Source organism: Neovison vison, chromosome 11, assembly GCF_020171115.1.
Source record: "Neovison vison isolate M4711 chromosome 11, ASM_NN_V1, whole genome shotgun sequence".
Classification (NCBI taxonomy): Eukaryota; Metazoa; Chordata; class Mammalia; order Carnivora; family Mustelidae; genus Neogale; species Neogale vison.
The window spans coordinates 150,817,068-150,837,968 of NC_058101.1; the positions used below are offsets into that span (position 1 = coordinate 150,817,068).

At 41.6% G+C, this 20,901-nt stretch overlaps 1 protein-coding gene across 2 annotated transcripts in view; it reads right to left on the minus strand.

Annotated features, from left to right (window-relative positions):
* Positions 1-20,901, minus strand: part of CCDC25 (coiled-coil domain containing 25) — a 41,684-nt gene that overhangs the window by 3,853 nt on the left and 16,930 nt on the right. For both annotated transcript variants that reach the window (XM_044225001.1, XM_044225003.1), the window contains 4 exons: positions 17,551-17,626; positions 11,275-11,378; positions 10,862-11,064; positions 2,502-2,547 (listed from right to left, as the gene is read on the minus strand). In XM_044225001.1, the coding sequence (XP_044080936.1) occupies positions 2,502-2,547; positions 10,862-11,064; positions 11,275-11,378; positions 17,551-17,626 (429 nt within the window). The remainder of the gene's footprint in view (positions 1-2,501; positions 2,548-10,861; positions 11,065-11,274; positions 11,379-17,550; positions 17,627-20,901) is intronic.

Consider the following 20,901-nt stretch of genomic DNA (forward strand, 5'->3'; position numbering starts at 1 on the left):
ATCCGCATCACTAATCCTGGAGCTTTTAACATCGGCCACTACTCAGATCATGTCTGTGTATATATGTATATTTGCGTGTGCGTGTGTATTAATTCCAGAATATCCAAAATTTAATAATCCACAATGATGGAAATGAAAATGCCTAAGATTAACATAATACAGGTGCCAGATTTCTGTTGGAAAGTAGTCTCTAAATCACAGAAAATTTTTAAGCAATAATAACCATGACAAAAACAATGGGCTGAGGGTATGTTAAAGACTTCTGTTTAACTGTTTAGCTGTTTTAAGGGTTCCAAGAAATCTAAGAGTAGTTTCCAGAAGGTATTAAATACATCTCATCATCATTAATACTGAAAGTCTGTGGGAAAAGAGCAATTAAGGACTATATTGATGAGAAGCAACAATGACTATTTATATTCAGAGACTAAGAAACAACTTTCACATATATGCCCTTGTTTGAATTTTAGCGCAGACCCAGGAAGTCATTAGGTCTCCCTTCCACTGCTGATGAATACTCCCTCAGAGAGGTTAAATAATTTTATTAGGCTTATCCACTTAGTAAATGAGGGCTTAGGGCTCTAACCTTCAAGTTCAAGGCTGTATTTAATTACATAATGCTACTCTTGTATTTTTCAGGAATTACAAAGCTACAGCTGTGACTCATAAAAGAACCCTGTAAATTTAGTTCTTCACAGAGACAGGAATAAGAATATTGTTCTTACTCATTTTTAGAAGGATACAGAGATATGAACAAGGTATAAAATACTAATAACAAACCCAACTGGTGAACTAAATATGCGGTTTGACTCACTGACCTTTAAGGGATCTTAAATTCTGCTGTTTCTAAGCATCAAAGGAAGTAGTGTTTAATATTATTTTCTGTGATGGTGGAAATGTTCTATTTCTGTGCTGTCCAATAGGGTGACCACTAGCAACATGTGGCTAGTATGACCGAGAAACTGAGTTTTTAAAGTACATTTTAATTTGCTATTTTTAAATTTTAATTAAATTTAAATGGTAACATGTAACTAGTGCCTAGTATCCTGAACAATAAGATCTCAAGCATACATAGTTGACCCCTGAACAACATGGGTTTGAACCACACAGGTCTACTTCTACACAGACCTTTTTCAATAAATATAGCTCAGGGCGGTAAAAGTATTTTCTTCTCCCTATCACTTTATGGTCTTTTCTTCTGGTTTACTTTATTGTGTGACTATGGTACGTGATACATATGACATACAAAATATGTGTGTCAGGGGCACCTGGGTGGCTCAGTGGGTTAAGGCCTCTGCCTTTGGCTCAGGTCATGATCCCAGGGTCCTGGGATCGAGCCCCGCGTCGGGCTCTCTGCTCAGTGGGGAGCCTGCTTCCTCCTCTCTCTCTCTGCCTGCCTCTCTGCCTACTTGTAATCTCTGCCTGTCAAATAAGTAAATAAAATCTTAAAAAAAAAAATGTGTGTCAACTGACTATGTTATGGGTAAGGCTTCTGATCAATAGCAGGATACCAGCAGTTAAGTTCTAGGGGAGTCAAAAGTTACATGCAGGGGCACCTGGGTGGCTCAGTGGGTTAAGCTGCTGCCTTCGGCTCAGGTCATGATCTCGGGGTCCTGGGATCGAGTCCTGCATCGGGCTCTCTGCTCAGCAGGGAGCCTGCTTCCTCCTCTCTCTCTCTCTGCCTGCCTCTCTGCCTACTTGTGATCTCTCTCTGTCAAATAAATAAAATCTTAAAAAAAAAAAAAAAAGTTACATGCAGATTTTCAACTGTGGAGGTGGGCTGGTGTCCCTAACCCCCTTACTGTTCAAGAGTCAACTGTATTTATAAACTAAAAATATGCAACATAGCAAATATATCCACCCAGTTTCGATTTTCTGCAGCCTGGCTTAAGTGATAGCTAAACTGAGCTATCTCCAGCCACTTCCAAATAAATTTTGGTAACAGAGTAGTCATGGACAGTAAGTCCCTGACATAGTTCCAATAAAATCATTAGCTGCTGATGCTAAGAAAATTCTTTCAGTACTATAATCTGGATCTCCATTTCTCTTTATCTGAGGTCCTGAGGAACATGAAATCAACCAATGTTGTCACCTAGACTGCAGGAAAGACCTTGGGGTTAATATTTTCATTTTGTTTTTTAATTGAAGGTAAGGATTTTGTTTTCAGATGTTAATATAGAAACCACGGTCACATTAATGTAGAATATTAATAAGGGCCCTTCTGGCAGCTACAACTAGGAAAGAGGGAAATGAGCAGGAAAGTTCCGAAACAGACCTGGACATCATAAAGAGTGCAACGATCTCTTTCGTGAGGTGACCTACTTAATAACACATTGCCCTGCTTTCCCTTTTGCTCCAGGGAAGAGGGGCAATGCCCAATAGAATGCACCTGAGTTGCCAAGTCATGTCAAGCCATCAGCAACACGTGACTCAGTACTGGCTAGTCACCCGATTATTAAAATTCTTTATTAAGGCACAACACTGAAACAAATACCTGAACATACCTGATTTGAAGACATATTCTCAACTTTCATTAGTGATGAATAGCTCCTAGAAGAAAACAACACATTTAAAATAAGATCATCCAGGGGGTGCCTGGGCGGTTCAGTCAATTAAGTGTCCTAACTCTTGATTTCAGCTCAGGTCATGATCTTAGGGTGGTGAGATCGAGCCCCAAGTCAGCTGGGTGTGGAGCCTGCTTCCGATTCTCTCTCCCCGTCTTCCTCTGCCCCTCCCTGCTTCTCTAAAAATAAAATAAAATACAATAGCGCTATCCAGTCAGCGAGTATTTCATGAAAATTCACCATGTATCCCACACTGCTGAGGGTCTTTCAGAGGAAAATATGATCCCTCACCTCAAGGAGAATGCAACAAAAAAAGGGTAGGTATCTTCGAACAGTAAATAAAATGTGCACAGCACTTTATAATTAACAGAGTGCTTGCTTATACTCATTTCATGGCACTTCCACACTAACTGTGAGGTGGGTGGCGTTGGTCAGATGAGGAAACCCGTATATGGCCAAGAGCAGCCCAGACTCCTTGCTGGGGCAGACTGTGAGGGCTGTGGAGGCTGCAGGAACTCGGGAGGTGATACGTCCGAGTGGGCAGGGCAGGGCTGCTGAGAGGCACATCCAGAGGTGGCAGGAGCAAAGGCAAAGAGATGGTTTTTATAATGACATTCCAAGACAATTCAAGTGCAGTCTGAGGACAAAGTAGTGGGAAAGTAGGCTGGATGTGTGGGGCCCAGTTATGTTGTCCTAACTGCATGAACTAACACAACGTGATCAGCAAGAAGCCACAACATGAGACGGGAGCAGAGGAGAGACGTATGAGAGTCAACAAGTATTTATTAAATATCCATGATGTGTAAAGCCCTGTGCTAAACCCGGTGGAGGATGGGACGGGAAGAAAACAGAACCTGATGAATAAGACAAAGCCTAGCCCCAAGGAGCTTACCAGGAGAGGAGATCTGACCTATTCAGCCATAAACATGCAATAAGTTCAGTTAAAAATACACAAAGAGACAAAGGAAAAATACACAGAGACAAAAGGAAAAGGAAAGTGAGACCAGTGTTTTAAAAAGAGTAATCTGTAACAGACAGAAGAGAGGGAGAAGGGAAGTTAAGGCAAGGAGATGAGTTAATAATAACAGTATTTACAATTTACCAAGTATCCTTTGTTTGCGAGGACCTGTATTCTATGCCTTATAAATTACTGTCAATTGCCTCAACCACTTTATAAGGCAAGGGAGAATCTCATGCCTACTGAAGACATAGGAGGCAGAGCCGCAGACCTTAATAAAGTTGTGCAAGGCCTCCCAGCTAACTAGAGGAGAAGTGAGTCTGAGAACCCACATCCGACTTCCGAGCTCACACTCCTGCCGTCATACTCCATCCAATCTGCTGCAATATCCTCCCAACAAGGGCACGAATCCAGACTGCTCCAACAGCTGTCCTGGTAAGAAGCGATAAATCTGAGAGGAATCAATGATAACATCAAGGTTTCCAGCTTGCGTGACTTGAAGAAAATAATGCTACAGTTGAGAGAAATGGGCATATGTTGCAAAGAAGGTGTGCTCGGTGTGGGGCATGTCGTACGTGAAGGGATGGAGAGACATCCAAGTACAGAGTACGCACTGTAGAAATGGAAAACTGAGAATGAGAGGGAAGGAAGAACAGTCCTGGTCAGTGACGACCACCTGGGAGACCTCTGGAGAGAGTGGTCAGGTGAAGCTTGTTGGAGGAAGTGTTATCTCTAGGAAACACACAGGCCATATCGAGAAGCTGCATGAGCAGAAAGAAAGGCCTGCTAAAGCATGAAGTGGGTCGAGCAGGGAATCTCAATCCTGGCTGCATTTCAAAATCACCCAATGAAGATGGGCATCCACGAGCTGCGTTCAAGAACCATTGGGTCCGAGAGCCCACTTCCATGAAAGCGACACACAGATTTACCCTTCATCAGGCCACATCTGTCCTCTGAGCTCCACCCCATTCATCCATCTGCTTATCTAATATTTTTTTGGATACCTCAAGGTACTTTCAGATTCACAGGTTCCTTCGCAGCTCATGGTCCAAAACCAGTTTGGCTCCTTCCAGTATCCCCCAGCCCACAGAATGGCACCGCCATCCATTCCAGCTCACACACTAGAAACCTAGGAGTCACTCTTTCCCCTGCCCATCCCCTCCAGCCAATCTAGCTTCAAATCTTACAATTTTATCTACAAAATTACTTCTCCCCGGTTCATTTCTCCCCATCTTCATGACACCCCTGTATTCCAAGCTACCATCATCTGTCATGTGGCAATCTGCCATAGTTTCCTAACCAGCCTTGTCACCCCCACCTGGATCCCCTTCCCTCCAGGTCAGTAAAATGAGCTTTCCAAAACACAAAACTTATCATACAACCCCCTGTTAAAAGTCTTGATAACCTCACGAATGTCTGACGAGGGATAAAGACAAACACGACCAACAGGCCCTATGTGCATGGGCACTTCGATCCATGCATTCCCTCACTCCTGCGTTCCACACATTTGGGCCTGCCTTTCAGGCCCTGTGCTTTGCCTTGCTCCCTCCCATACAGTCTTGGCACACCTAGTTCCCTCTGCTTAGAGCCCTCTTGCCACCCAATCCCCTTTTAACCAGCAAACATTGTTCTGATCTTAGCTCAAGCATCACTGTATCAGAGAAGCCAAATTCAGTTATTTATAAATCCATAATATATTAACCAATCACTCACTGCATATGCAAAGCACCAGGTCACACATAAGAGTTACAAAGATGCATATCAGTGCCTCTTTGAAGAAGCTTATCATTAAAATGGAGAGCTATGGCACACAGGACAGTATAGAAAGCAGCAGTGCTCATATGTGAGAGAGAAACAAAAGAAGGTACAATTAAAGCAGACAATTCTAAGCTGGACTATATCATCTTTTAAATTAATGGTCTTGCTGTTGCCTCTTCTACGTTGCCACTAAACTCATCCTACGGGTCTACTACTTCCTAATATCCTAGGACACCTATAATGGCTCCTTATCACTTACAACCTGAAATTCTGTACTATGCAAAACCTTCTAAAATCACTCTCTGCTGTGCCTATTTTTTTAATTCTTTTATTTGCCTATATGACTTTGACTCTGGTCTAGCCAACCTGCTCTGTTCTTGCCTTACAGGCAGCACAGTGTGGACCTCAGGACTCTAGACTTGAGTTAGAATTCATGCTTTGCCACTTAATAGCTATAATTTTCCAAACATTGACCACCTTGCTAAAGTCATCTTTGTCCCCAAATCAAGTACAGGTTACTATTCAAACTGATGATCCATTCACCTGTGACTAACCATTTCACCTGGGTCTTGTACTTGTCTGACTTTGAGTACCCGAGCCTTGGATTCAAATTCGACCTCCCAGACTCCCAGTTTTTAAACTGGGACTGTAACCACAGTCCCTACCTTTTTCTTTTCTGATCTATTACTCAACTTATCCTCTATTAACTGCCTTTCTCTATTATTTCCTCTGGTTTCAATAACCACATGGTAGAGCTTGACTTTGATATTGATGTTGTAATACCACAAAGCCCAAATAAGAGAATATAAGGCTGAAAGAGACTGGCGAACATGCATTCCACTGCAGAGATGAAACAACACTACTAGGACACACCGAAGGGAGCCAGCGATGCTCTTCCCCAGCACCTGCCAACAGATGATGGTGTCTACTGGGAGACTCACGGGTAATCTGCCTAAAGGAATTCTCCAAATGCCTGCTCTCTCAAACCAAATGTAGACTGAGTAGAAGCCATTCTGCTTCTCTTACTCTCAAGGTCACATCTAAGACACCGACTACTCTGAAAGCCTGTGTTGAGTCTCTGCTGTCATTTCAGCTTGCTCAATGTATGGCTTATGGTGTAGCAGTCACAGAAAGGAAGGAACCTGTGAGGAGGCTTCTTTCTTACACCATACCCTACACAAAGATTCTCTAACCCCAAGCCCCATGAGCTTCTAGGCTCACGAGGCATGTGTCCAAGGAGCTAACGAGTAAAATGGGTAAGTGAGAATATGCAAAGTCTAAGGAAGGGGAAATTTTTCAAATGGTTTGGATGAAGAAAATAAACGGTGAGCAGAGGGTATTAAGATAGTGCCCTCCCAACAACCCAAATATTGCTAAAACCCATAAAGAGGATGATCTTTTTTTTTTTTTTTTAAGATTTTTATTTATTTATTTGACAGACAGATCACAAGTAGGCAGAGAGGCAGGCAGAGAGAGAGGAGGAAGCAGGCTCCCAGCCGAGCAGAGAGCCCGATGCGGGACTCGATCCCAGGACCCTGGGATCATGACCTGAGCCGAAGGCAGAGGCTCTAACCCACTGAGCCACCCAGGCGCCCCAAGAGGATGATCTTTATGCAGACCTATTCACATGATCAGACCGTTCCAGGTTCTGCCTGCTCAGTATAAGGAGTATAGGCTCATCGGCAAGAAGATGGAGTTCTGTCTCCAGAGGCTACCGCTCTTCACGGCAGAGCAGGAAGTCATGCCTTCCACAGGGTGGGCTGGGCTTTGTTCACTGCTGAGCTGGGGCTGGACAGGATCCAGACTAGAGCTCGGAGAACTTTTAGCTGTATAATGGCAATTCCATCCAGTGCTTCTCCCGGTAGACATTAGAAAGGAGAAGCTTATTGCCATTCTTGTTCAACAAGTTGAGAAGAGAAAGGGGACAAGAATCTAAATGGCTTTAGACTTGGAGGGAAGTGGGCTATCTCCGGATATGAGGCTATTGAGTATTTCTTTGCTGCAATCATCTGGAAGCATTGGGGAGAACTTCTGGGAGAAGAATATCCCTTGGTTTCTCTGCAGAATCCCCTGCAGACTCTCAGTTTCTTAGGCAATTGCAGCAACTAAAGTGGACATTCCCTACCAGATGGTCCAAATAAAAGAACCATCTGCCAGTGAAAGCTCATGAAATTTTCATTGTCAGAAAGCCAAGGGAAGGATGGAAGGGGAATGTCAGACAGTCAAGGGAAAGACTTGAGGATGAGATGATTCTGTAGGCCCACCACTAGAGCTCCTGGGTGGAAGAGTCAAAGGTAGAAACTCAGGTCATGCATAAAGCACTATAACGTATAAAAACAGATTCTAAAGCAGGTCAGAAGCTTAGAGCTTGTGGCTGGAACTTCACAGAAGCTGCAGGGCACAGCATGCAAACAGGCAGCGGCTTGGTGGGTCGCTGTGTTGGTTCCCCGCACAGCAGCCCTGCCTCACATCCTCCCAAGCCTCGGCAGTTTGGAGAAGTAAGTCACTGTGGTAGTACAGGTTTCACGGGAACAAATATATCAGTCGTTTTTCGCCTTCTCAGAGCCACAATCATTCATTAAAAAAGAAAGCATCAGGGACAAAACTGTGTAGAAAAACATGGACTAGAAAAGTGATTTCCCCATTTCGTTCACTTACACTTTCCTTTTGATAAATACGGGCCAGAGCAATATATGATAAAAATCTGTGTCTGAGAGAACAAATGGAAAAATTACAGGTGACAAGGGACAGCTTAGAATATGGGACTGGTTAGATAAATTTGCTTTTGAGGCAAAAATTTCATTCAACAACAATGAGAATTTTTTTCCCCTCAACTTATGTAAGTATTTTATGGGTTGTTGATACTATAAAAGAAAATCTGGGAGATATGAACATTGTGTCTTAAACTAATAAAATCAAACACACAAAATCCCCTAAATTTTACTAGTACCCAGCTTGATTTCAAACAAAAATGATATACATTTCAAGATAAATTCCCATATCTAGAAATTTCTTGATTCATATGCAATAAATTTTACTTTAAAGCTGAATAAACTGATCAGAGGCAGAAGAGAGTGCTAATAGCGTGTTGAGCTTGAGAATCAGAAAGACTCGCTATGTGACTTTGGGCAAGTTACTTAACTGCTTGTCAGGCTCAATTTCCTCTTCTAAAAATGCAAGTAATAACAACATTTGCCTCATATCCGTTATTGTTAGGGTTCAATGAGATAATGGAGCTAAACATAGTACAGCGTTTGGCAGATGACAAGGGTCCCAAAATGTTAGCCATTCTTTCTCAAGTTTTCAGGTAAATTAAGTGATATTATATTCCTAACATATTATGTTTCTAAACAAAATTGTTAGATTTAGAAAGGGTACCAGCAGGTATGTTTTAAATCTTTTCCCCCCTTCACATGAAAAACAAAAATGACACATTGCTCAAAATCGCACACATTTTACTGCGCTGATCGAGCTGATAATTTTTCTTTCATTCACGAAACAAAGCAGACTCCCAATCTAGGTCAAATCCAATCTGTGCATTTGTTTGTCTCGTGTCAGCAGATTATAACTCAGGATAACACTTCTGGAGTTCTCCATTTGAATATTATATTTTAATTGAAGTCACTTATCCCACTTTAGCAGAACCCCCAAAAGGGGCACATGTAGGCAGATAACTAAGAAATACCAGTACTTGATCATTATACCTATGCCAGGACCCAATACTCTTTCTAATCATCCAGTGTATTGGAAGGAAACAGAGTCAGGACATGGCAAGACAGCTCATTTTGATCCTATACCTTTTGCAGAGGCACAGCAGTATCCTTTCTTCCCCCCTTTCTTTTTGGTATACTTAACACAAAAGGTATCTATGGAGAACTGTGGGAAAATCCAGAAATCCTGTGAGTAGAAGGTGTAGGATTAAATTCCCTCTTTGACAAAGCAAACCCAGTAGTCTCTTTAAGTATAAACTATACATCAATTATAGATTTAGAGTGGTGGGCAGAATAATGATCCCACCTGTAGATGTTCACATCCCATCGCCAGAACCTGCAAATATGTTGCCTGGCATATTATCTGGCAAAAGGAACTCTACAGATGTGGTTGGGTTAAGGATCCTGGATGCAGAGGCAATGGATTGTCTGGGTGGGCCCAATGTCATCACACTGGTCCTCAACAGTAGAGAAGGCTGTACTCAGAGACAGGGCTGTGACTGTGAGGGTATGTTTCAGAGATGCCATGTGGCAGGCTTTGAAGATGGAGGAAGGGGCCACAAGCCACAGAATGTGGGTGACCTCTAGGAGCTGGAAAAGGAAGAAGAGTCTTCCCTAGAGCTCCAGAAAGGAACACAGCCCTGTTGAACCTTGGTATTAGCCCACTGAGAACCATGCTGGACTTCTAACATATGAATGGATGGAACTGTAAGATAAGAAATCTCTGTTATTTGAAGCCACTGAATTTGTGATAATTTGTTACTGTAGCCACAGAAAACTAAAAAAGTCAGTATTCTCATACACTAGAATTTTAGGACCCAAGCTATATTTTAACTACTCCTTATCATTTTATTTATTTTTATTTGTTTACTTTTTAAAGATTTTATACCTTATTTTATTAGGTAGGCTCCACACCCAACACTGGGATTGAACTCAACCCCAAGATCAAGAGTCACATGCTCTACTGACTGAGCCAGCCAGGCGCCCCCTACTATTTATCACTTTAAAATGTAGCGCTTTGGAGTAGGCCCATTACATTAATCACTTCCAACTTTCAGAATGTTTTTCTTTCTTTAAAAAAAAAGGGTTTTAAAAACATTTTTTTTTTAAAAAGATTTTATTTATTATTTGACAGAGAGAGATCACAAGTAGGCAGAGAAGCAGGCAGAGACAGAAAGCCTGACATGGGGCTTGATCCCAGGACCCTGAGACTATGACCTGAGCCAAAGGCAATGGCTTAACCCACTGAGTCACCCAGGAGCCCCTAAAAACAGATTTTAAGAAATACTAGCATTGGGGCACCTGGGTGGCTCCATGGTGTAAGTGTTTGCCTTCGGCTCAGGTCATGATCCCAGGGTCCAGTGATGGAGCCACATCTCAGGTTCCCTGCTCAGCTGGTGGCCTGTTTCTCCCTCTCCCCTCTGGCTCTCAACACCCTCACCCTACCACCCTTGCTTGTGCTCTCTCTCAAATAAACAAATAAAATCTTAAAAAAAAAAAAAATTACTAGCATTGGTCTTCAGAGCTAAGACCATCTTATTCAAATACCACAGTGAGTCCATGTTAAACCCTTAATATAGCATCTTTTCTTTTCCTGAAGATTTTTACAAACCAAACTCTAAAGATAACCCATGACAGTTTATCTAAGAATAAAATTAGCTCTTTTTATTTCACACACACTCATATCCTGCCCCTATAAAAGGGAGTCATTTGACTAATGTATCAGCATAACTGCCCTTCAGGGCCTGAAAACAGCCTAGGGAGAACATCTGTCCTGCCCTCCACTGGTCTAACCTTCCTATGGTCTGGTCCCTGATGAAAATTAGCGGCGATGAATCTCCTCGGTTAACACCAATAATGCAGCTCCGACATACCTAAGCTCGTCCATTTCCCGCTTCTTCTTCATCTCTTCCTTCTCTCTCCTTTTCATTTCCTGAATTTGGGCTTTTTTCTCATTCCTCTCTTCTCGGTCTCTGCATTCCTTCTCTGCCGCGAGGTCTGGGAACCGCTCCATTTTGGTCTTTTCTAATCTGTTCAGGATCTCATTCACTTTCTTCTCCACAGTCACGATTTTCACCTTTGAGGGAGATTTGGGGGGCGGGGAATAAAATGGAATCTTTATTGTAGGTTTCCCCCCAGAACAGAGGCGATGTTTTCGAGGAGCTGAGCAACCCAGCTGAAAGGGATCCTGAAGGCAGACATCACGCGGAGCCTTCAACAACCAAGGCAGGAGCCTGCAAAGCCTGGGCTACACCCTGCCCCCCCTCTGGCGGTGTGCGACACTTACATCCCTTTGCCTGTGAAAGCCTATCTGTCCCACGTCCATGTCGGCGGTTTTCTTCAGGTTAGACCATGGTGTATATACCACATTCACGTTGTTCATCTTGCAGCCTGCCAAGAGAGACTGTCTTCAACATGCAGGCCGGAGGATACTGAGCAATGCGCTCCCTCACCCACTGGCCAATTACCCAAGTCCAACAAAGGGAAAGGCAGCGCGAACAGCCATAGAGGGATTCAATCCACCAAATACTTTTTTCTTGAACGCACCCAGAAGAGATAAATGGTAAAGGTGACCAACACGACTCAAGCAGAACTATTATGAAGAAAAGCAGGGGTCTGTGGCTCAGCTTCAGGGACTTCTGAGACTCCCAAATATTGAATGCAAAATTTAGGATACGCATTTTTTAAAAAGAGAAATGGGTGCGCCTGGGTGGCTCAGTGGTTAAAGCCTCTGCCTTCGGCTCAGGTCATGATCCCAGAGTCCTGGGATCAAGCTGCTCAGCAGGGAGCCTGCCTCCTCCTCCTCCTCTCTCTTTCTGCCTGCCTCTCTGCCTACTTGTGGTCTGTCTGTCAAATAAATAAAAATCTTTAAAAAAAAAAAAAAAAAAAAAAGAAGAGAGAAATGGACCAAACAGGTTTCCCTCAGATTCCCAATGGAGTCCTTGATTCAGCAAAGGCTGAACATCAAGATAAAAAACCACGGTCTGAGATTCAAGAGACCGGCATGTCCCCTAGAGAGCATGCCCATGGCTCCCGGAATCTCAGTTGAAACAGGAGGCGACTGGACTAGCAGAGTTGTTTGTTTCTCTTCACAGTGGCCCCCCTCTTTTACTAAAGAAAACATATCAAAGGAATAAAAGCAGAGATGCTCTGGATGAAAGGGGTGCTGGGTACCCCATACCCCACTCATTCCTCCTACCACCTCCACCTCACATTTCCCCTCTGCCCAGGACTGCTTCTCAGGCAACTTGAAGAACTTCAGTTTAGTCACTGGTCCAGCACTCTTTAAGGCCCTCTTCAGTATATTACAGAGTTTATTAAATCACCATATACAGTGGAGAAAACTGGTGCCCAACTGCTTAAGTGATCAAAATTAACCTCATCAAAAATGGAGCAAAATAGTACCATGTGCCTCCCGACTGTAACACACAAGATTTCACTTATGTGGTATCCCTGACTCAAGTGGAAGTATCAGACCAACACATATTACAGGATATCCTACAAGTGGTTTCCATTCAAAGGATCAACATCTTGAAAGATAAAGAAGTGTCTTTAGAAGTAGGAAAAAATATACAGTGGAAAAAGACCATCTCTTCAATAAATGGTGCTGGGAAAATTGACCAGCTATGTATAGAAGAATGAAACTCGACCATTCTCTTACGCCATACACAAAGATAAACTCGAAATGGATAAAAGACCTCAACGTGAGGCTGGAATCTATCAAAATCCTAGAGGAGAACATAGGCAGTAACCTCTTCGACAATGGCCACAGCAACTTCTTCCAAGATATGTCTCCAAAGACAAAGGAAACAAAAGCGAAAATGAACTTTTGGGACTTAATCAAGATCAAAGCTTCTGCACAGCAAAGGAAACAGTCAACTAAACAAAGAGGCAACCCATGGAATGGGAGAAGATATTCGCAAATGACAATAAAGACAAAGTGCTGATATCCAAGATCTACAAAGAAGTCCTCAAACTCAACACACTCAAAAGAGATAATCACATCAAAAAATGGGCAGAAGACATGAACAGACATTTCTCCAAAGAAGACAAACAAATGGCTAACAGACACATGTAAAAATGTTTATCATCATTAGCCATCAGGGAGATTCAAATCAAAACCACACTGAGATACCACCTTACACCAGTTAGAAAAGCCAAAATCAACAAGACAGTAAACAAGTGTTGGAGAGGATGTGGAGAAAGGGGAACACTCTTACACTGTTGGTGGGAATGCAAGTTGGTACGTGTAGCCACTTTGGAAAACAGTGTAGAGATTCCTTAAGAAATTAAAAATAGAGCTTCCCTATGACCCTGCATTGCACTACTGGCTATTTACCCCAAAGATACAGATGTAGTGAAAAGAAGGGCCACCTGTACCCCAATGTTCATAGCAGCAATGGTCACAGTCACCAAACTGTGGAAAGAACCAAGATGACCTTCAAATGGATAAAGAAGATATGGTCCATATATACAATGGAGCATTATGCCTCAATCAGAAAGGATGAATACCCAACTTTTGTATCAACATGACAGGACTGGTAGAGATTATGCTGAGTGAAGTAAGTCAAGCAGAGAGAGTCAATTATCACATGGTTTCGCTTACCTGTAGAGCATAAGGAATAACACGGAGGACATGGGGAGATGGAGAGAAGGGAGTTGGGGGAAATTGGAGGAGGAGACAAACCATGAGAGACTGTGGACTCTGAGAAACACTGAGGATTTTGGGGGTAAGGTTGGGGGGTTGGGTGAGCCTGGTGGTGGGTATTATGGAACACACATATTGTATGGAGCACTGCATGTGGTGCATAAACAATGAATTTTGGAACACTGAAAAAAAATTAAATTAAATTAAATTAAAAAAACAAGTGTCGGGGTGCCTGCATGGCTCAGTGGGTTGAGCCTCTGCCTTTGGCTCAGGTCATGATCCCTGGGATTGAGCCCCACATTGGGTTCTATGCTCCGCGGGGAGCCTGCTTCCTCCTCCCTCTCTCTCTGCCTCTCTGCCTAATTGTGATCTCTGTCTGTCAAATAAATAAATAAATCTTTAAAAAAAAAAAAAAAAAGGTCTTTAAAAAAAAATAAGTGTCTTCAGGTTAAAAGAGACTAGAGATATGATGAATAACTCTAACATATGATCTTGGGTCAGGAAAAAAAATGCTATAAAGGGACAGTAGTAGGACAACTGGGAAAACAACTGGGACTGTATTTCAAACGATAGTATTATATCCACATGAAATTTCCTAAATCTGGTTCAGTAATACAGTTACTTAAGACAATGTTCCTGTTCTTAAGGCATACTAAAGAGCTACGAGGTCTAGAATTTTTCCATCAAATGATTCAGCTAAAAAAACAAATAATTAGAACATTATAGAGAGAAAGCAAATACATATGGAAAAATTATTGAATCTAAGTGAAGAGCATATAGGAGTTGTATTTTTTTTGCAACATTTCTGTAGCTTTGGAACTTTTTTTTCAAAATGAAGATTTAAAAAGATCTCCATGTGCATGGTGCTATGGGAGATCTAAACATGGATCAGACAATGGGTCTTGCCTTCCAAGACTAAAGGAAGGCAGGTAAGTATGTAAATCACTACTATGAAAAGCAGAACTCACCACGGCACCTAGGTGGCTCAGTTGGTTAAGTGTCTCCCTTTGGCTCAGCTCATGATCTCAGGGTCCTGGGACTGAGCCCCATGTCAGACTTCCTGACTTCCTGCTTAGCAAGAAGTCTGCTTCTCTCCCTCTGCCTTCCCTGCAACAGACACCCTCTCCCCTGGTCCCCGCGCTCTAAAATAAATAAATCTAATCTTAAAAAAGAAAGAAAGATAAGAAAAGCAGAACTCATCAAATGCTACTTGAAAGGTAGAGGTAAAGTGCTCCGAGAGGGCAGTGATCACCCACGCTGGAAGAAGGCAAAGACTCCACTGGATCAGTTAATACAGTTCAGTGATTTAGACAGAAGACTTTTAGGTCAGACTGACTTCAAATGCACCTGCTGCCACACTTCAGAGCTCTGAGGACTTGGGCAGGTTCCTTAACTCCCTTAAACTCAGCTCCCTCATCTCTAGAATGAAAATAATAATGCATATCTCCGTAGCGTTGATAAATGAAATAATCCGTGAAGTTTTTAGCACAGTGCCAGGCATGTAATTAACGCTCAAGGTTAGCTATTAGTACCATTACTACAACCACTGGGTGGACCTTGAACCTTAGCTTGCATCTAGACGTGAGATGACTGACAAGGCAGATAAAACTGAGGAAAGAGAAGACAACATAAGCAGAGGTGTATGGGAAGAAAACAATCAAGACATGCTTTGGCTGGAGGGTGAAATATGTGAAGGGAAAAGAAGCCTGTAGTCAGAGCAGAGATGCTTACCTTCCAGCTTAAGAAGTCTGGACTTAACTGTGTAATTAAGGGGAAGCATGTCATAGATAGTATCTAAGCTTTTAGAAAGTTTAATCTGGCAAAGGAGTCTACGAATAAACTGACCAGATTCCATGATGACAAACAAGTTTAACTCAATTTCTTGGTTCTGAGAGCCAGAGATGGTCAAGCAGGGGGTTGGGGGGTAGATATTTTAACCACACAGCAAGGAAAATGGAGCAGCTCAGCATCCTCTGCTGTCAACTCCTAGATGAGGTTCCTGGGCTCAGCTACTTGTTCTGCTAAGAGAGCTTTCACCGGGGAAAGCTGAAGTGGAAAGCAGCGGAAGGCAGTGTCAGAACTCTTCTGTCTTTTCTGTCTTCTCTAAAACTAGTAAACTACAAAGAGATTAAGAAGAAAGAGGCCAGGCCCAGAATAAACAGTCCAAAGATCCCTTAATAAAGTAACATCTCCTCGCCAGGGCATGGAAAGGGGACAAGATCATATGAAAGGTTGCAACACACAGGAGGATAATGATTGCTTTAATTTTATTATTTTTACTTTAATAACTGAAGCTCATGACTGGAAATCTTAAGAACGCTGTTCTGCTCATAAAAATGGAATGTCCTAAGATTAACTGCAATTTAATGATTTATGGAGTTGAAAATCACTGGCTCTTCAAGACCAGACTTCTACTTTCTTTGGCTCAGTATCTGACTCAGTAAAGCTGCCCAACTTAGATTTAGGAAACCCTGTCTAAGTGATGAGGAAAAGGTACACTGGCCAGCTCTTATCCTATAATCTCCAACCCTGGTACCCGCTATCAGCTATGTGTCCGCCCTCTATCCAAACCATATTACTTTCCAACCCTCTAGATCATCTCACAACCTCACATCTCACCAAACTTACCTCCACTCTATCTAACTCTATGTCCTACACCCCAAAAATCCAACCTACTAGCTCAACCATTCTTAGCAGACTACCATCTCCTGGCTTCCTTTTTAAGTCCCACTTCCTCCCCCAAAATTATCCTTCTTGACCTGTACCAACTACTGACTGATTAAATCTACTACTGACAGAACTAAACAAGCACCAAGCCCAGAATTGCAGGCCTCCCCTAAAACAAGCCAATTGTTCTCAACCCTCTGTGCACATTACAATCTCCTGGAAAACACCGGAAAAATATGGATACTTATGGATCACCCCAGACCAACTAAATGAGATTCTCTAGGAGATAAAAAGATCAACAGACTTGATACCTTCACAATATACAGGGAGAAGAAAGAATGAAAAAAAGAGAAGGAAAGAGTAGGAAACAGGGATACAGAGCTTTGAGTTCTAGAATTTAAGAACAAATGATGAAAAGAAAGACATCACACAGCATTAAAAAAATAAAGCCTTGAGACAATCTCTTGCTTAGCTATTAACCTAACCTCATTTCCAAAAGCTTTCTTTCTTTCTTTCTTTTTTTTTTTTTTTTAAAGATTTGTTTATTTGTGGGCGCCTGGGTGGCTCAGTGGGTTAAGCCGCTGCCTTCGGCTCAGGTCATGATCTCAGGGACCTGGGATCGAGGCCCGCATCGGGCTCTCTGCTCAGCAGGGAGCCTGCTTCCTCCTCTCTCTCTGCCTGCCTCTCTGCCTGCTTGTGATCTCTGTCAAATAAATAAATAAAATCTTTAAAAAAAAAAAAAAGATTTGTTTATTTGTGTGTGAGAGAGAGAGAGAGAGAGAGCGAGTCGCTAGTGTTAGGGCAAGGGCAGATGGAGAGACTAGCCAAGCAGACTCCCACTGAATATGGAGTCCCACAAGAGACTCGATTTCATGAGCCATGAGATCAGGACCTGGGCCAAAACCAAGAATCAGATGCTTAACTGATTAAGCCACCCAGGCGTCCCCAAAAGTCTTTCTACGAACAACATCAAGGATAGGCAGGTCTAGACAAGGTTCCAGACAAGGTAATGAGAACACGGTAGAAAGAACTGAGAAAGGACCAGGAACGTGAGAGGGGTGGAGAGATTAGTTTTCAATTCTTGGACAGGTAGCAGAACTGCCACCTTAAAGAACAAAACAGGGGAAAGGGGTATTACAGATTATTTGTTTGACTCAAGCCGAAGTCACTGACATGTTTTCTAAAATATATTCAATTTCAGACACAGACATTGGCATTAATTCTGAAAACACTTCTAGGAAAACTGACCTTGAATGCTATTGGCCTTCACAAGATGGGCACAGTCCATCAGGACTTCCTTTGGAATGTCTTCTATCTTCTCCCCCTGGAACATAAAAATAAACCAGACGGTTCACTACCTTGTGACTGATCAATACCAGAGCACTTAGAGGGCTTTAGTGCTTTATTACTAGGCACAATTAAAAGCAGAATCTCTTCACCATATCTCTGAACACTGAAAAATGAAGTCTATATTATGGGAATGTTTGAGAGAAGGTAGTACAAGTAATATGGAAAATAATAATACTTAATAAGTGGGGGAAAAGGGTATAAAAGAAAACCACCAAAATACTAATTGGAATTATGTCTCAGGAACTTTCTCCTCTCTCTTGTTACTTTCTTCTCTTCATTCTTACTTCTGGAAACATTGTAGGGAAATGGTACCTATTTTTGATAATTGGAAGTCTTCTTTGATGAGGTCCCTACGACCTTCCTCTCACAGAGATATCTTATGGTCTTGGGTCTCAAATGTCATTTGAGGCAGGTCATCCACCAGCCTTAATTAGGAACCCAGTTCTTGGTGTGTTCGATATAGCCACCCACCCTAACGGAAAAATAATATTGACTCATTTTTCTGTACAGATACTGTAACAAAGTCCAAGCTGAATAAGCAAAGCCATTCCAAAAGAACAAAAATATTTCAAAGGCAGAGCAAGCCGGAATCACCTCAGTGCTGGCTCCAACTAGGCATGGGACTAAAGCAGCACTTCTGTATGGGAATGAAATGTTTTACCTACCCAAATAACTTGAGATAAATTAAGTTTATTCCATGACGTTTCTGAATTTTGTTTTGTTTTGTTTTAAAGTGGGGATCACTCAAATACATGAGTTTTGACCAAAAAAATACACGATTTAAGTTTGCCACTACTTCAATGACATACCTCATGCTAAGCAATTCCCTGACCACTTAAAGAAAGGATTCTGAATTTAACATCTTGATAATACAGTGTCATTACAAAGACTACCAACCATTACACTAGGCCATTAAATGGTGATAGTGATGGCTTCAGAAGCTTCTAAAATGCACAGAAGGACATTCTGTTCTACATAAATTCAAATGAATAAGTAAAAAACAAAAGAGCTACCACTTTTTAAGTAGCCACCATGTGCCAGGCACTAAGTAAACAGTCATATGAAATAGACAGCATTATCTTCACTTTAGCAATGATGAAAATGAACTTTAACAAGGTTAAGTAATTGGGCCAGGGTCCCCCAAATCTAGCAAGTGACAGAGCTGAGAGATAGGCTCTCTCAGCTGAGACAGGCCTAAGCGTTGTAGCAACTGACCCCAGGGTACAGTGCTTTCAGAATTCTTACAAAAACATAGGTTCTTGGTCCCTGATGTTAGGCTACATCCTGATATCCCTTCTTACTACCTGTGTCTGTCACTATGGCTGAAGCGATCTCATCTTTCTGTTGGCTACTTCTAATATAATAAGGGAGGACTTAAAGCAATCTTTCAGCTTAGCATCATGCATAAAGTCAGACTGAACTGACTGGAGAAGTCTGAGGTGCTCTCAATATGTAAATGTCAGAATTGTGACTGTGGGCTTTGTGCCATCTCTGTCAACGAGATAAGAGACCTCTAGATAGGTGAGGGTTTTCTACAGGTTTCTGAAAGTCAAAGAAGCCGAGGAAAAAATACTGCTGAAAATCCATGATCTTCAAGTTCTGGGTTGAAATGAACTGAATTCAACAACCAAAAAGTTAACAAATACGAAGCTTAGCATGTGCTAGGCATTACTTTAACTGCTTCAGTCATTATTCAGTCATTATTCTAAATGCTCAGTTAATCCTCACAATGGCCCAGGAGGACAGGCACTATTAGCTCCTTTTAGAGATGAGGAAACGGGCACAAGGTGATCTCCTCAAAGTCACACAGCTACAGAGCCACGGCTCACCTCCAGCAGTCTGGGTCCCCAACCACTTGGTCTGACTCCAGCTCCAACACTCACTTAGGACCTACTAAGTACAAAAGGCTATGCCATTTACTGCAGATCGAACAGGTAAACTTCCCTAAAGAGTATGTATTTTTATAGAATACATGACGTGCTTCCAAAAGAAAATGAAATTAAACTTTTTCTCAAACAAGGAGTAACTGGTGGTAAATGAACTTGGGGCTACCACTATAATTTCCATTTCCTGACAAAGCAGAGTCTAAAGGAAAAAAAAATTAATTTGAACCAAAGGGAAACTTGGTAACACCATACTCTATTTACTCTAAAATTAAAATAGTTCCAAAATGGCAAGAAGTTGCCAAGGAGAATCCAGACTTTTGTTCCAGCACAGAGTTCAATCTTCCTTTTTCCTTTACAACACAGTTCTCAAAAACAAACAGTATAAATAAAAATGGGGCACACTTTTTAACCTTGCTAAAAAACTAAGAAATGAATATTATTATAATCATAATGAAATAGCATCTTATACTTATTTAAAAATTGTCAAAAGATTCCTATTGTTTTTAAGTTATAAAATCCCAGGAAGGATTTGGAAAACCTGTACATATCAGGCAGCATTTTAAACTAGTGCAATTATTTTTAGAGGGCAATATCTTTTGACTTGGTCATTCCATTTCTGAAAATCACTGTAAAAAACTTAATTCAAAAGAAAAACAGAAAATGGTTCATTAAAAAAAAATTTCTTGTTGGCAATTCATAATGCCGAAAACCATAAAGAACTCATGTTCTGACATGAGAGGTTCCGTATTAATTGCGGCACAATATCTATCAACTCAAAGCATCTAGTCAAAACAATAAATATGAAATACAGTAAGATGAAAAAGCTTATCAAACTGTCATTTTAAAGAGTAATATAATTAACTAGGGGAACTAATAATTGTTTCATAATACAACAGGATGGAATGTAAACTGAGACAAAAAAAACTAAGTGCGTGGCATGACATCACTGAAAGGCATCGGGTAAAAAACGGAGCAGCTTAAAAATAATTTTGGAAAACAGTATTTTGACTGGAAACTATAAGGCAAAAAGATAAAAAATAATTGCATATAAACACTGTACTTTAGTTGATAAAGTTGTTTTGCATGGGGAGATACCTGAACAGATCTGAAACCACTTATACAAATAGTGAGGCTGAATAAGCAAATAGATGGTGGATCGTGGGAACCAGGCTTCTTGCTCTGGGAAGTAACAGAGAAGAAAGGAGAAAAGGCTAGAATGGCCTCTGTAATAACAGGTTAGTCAGAGACATCAGTATGAGCTCATGTTTAGCTTAAAATAGATAAAAATGGAGACACAGAAACAAAGGTTCATAGGAATTACTAACATGTGTTAGTATACACACATGTAGTTCCTAGCTCTGTA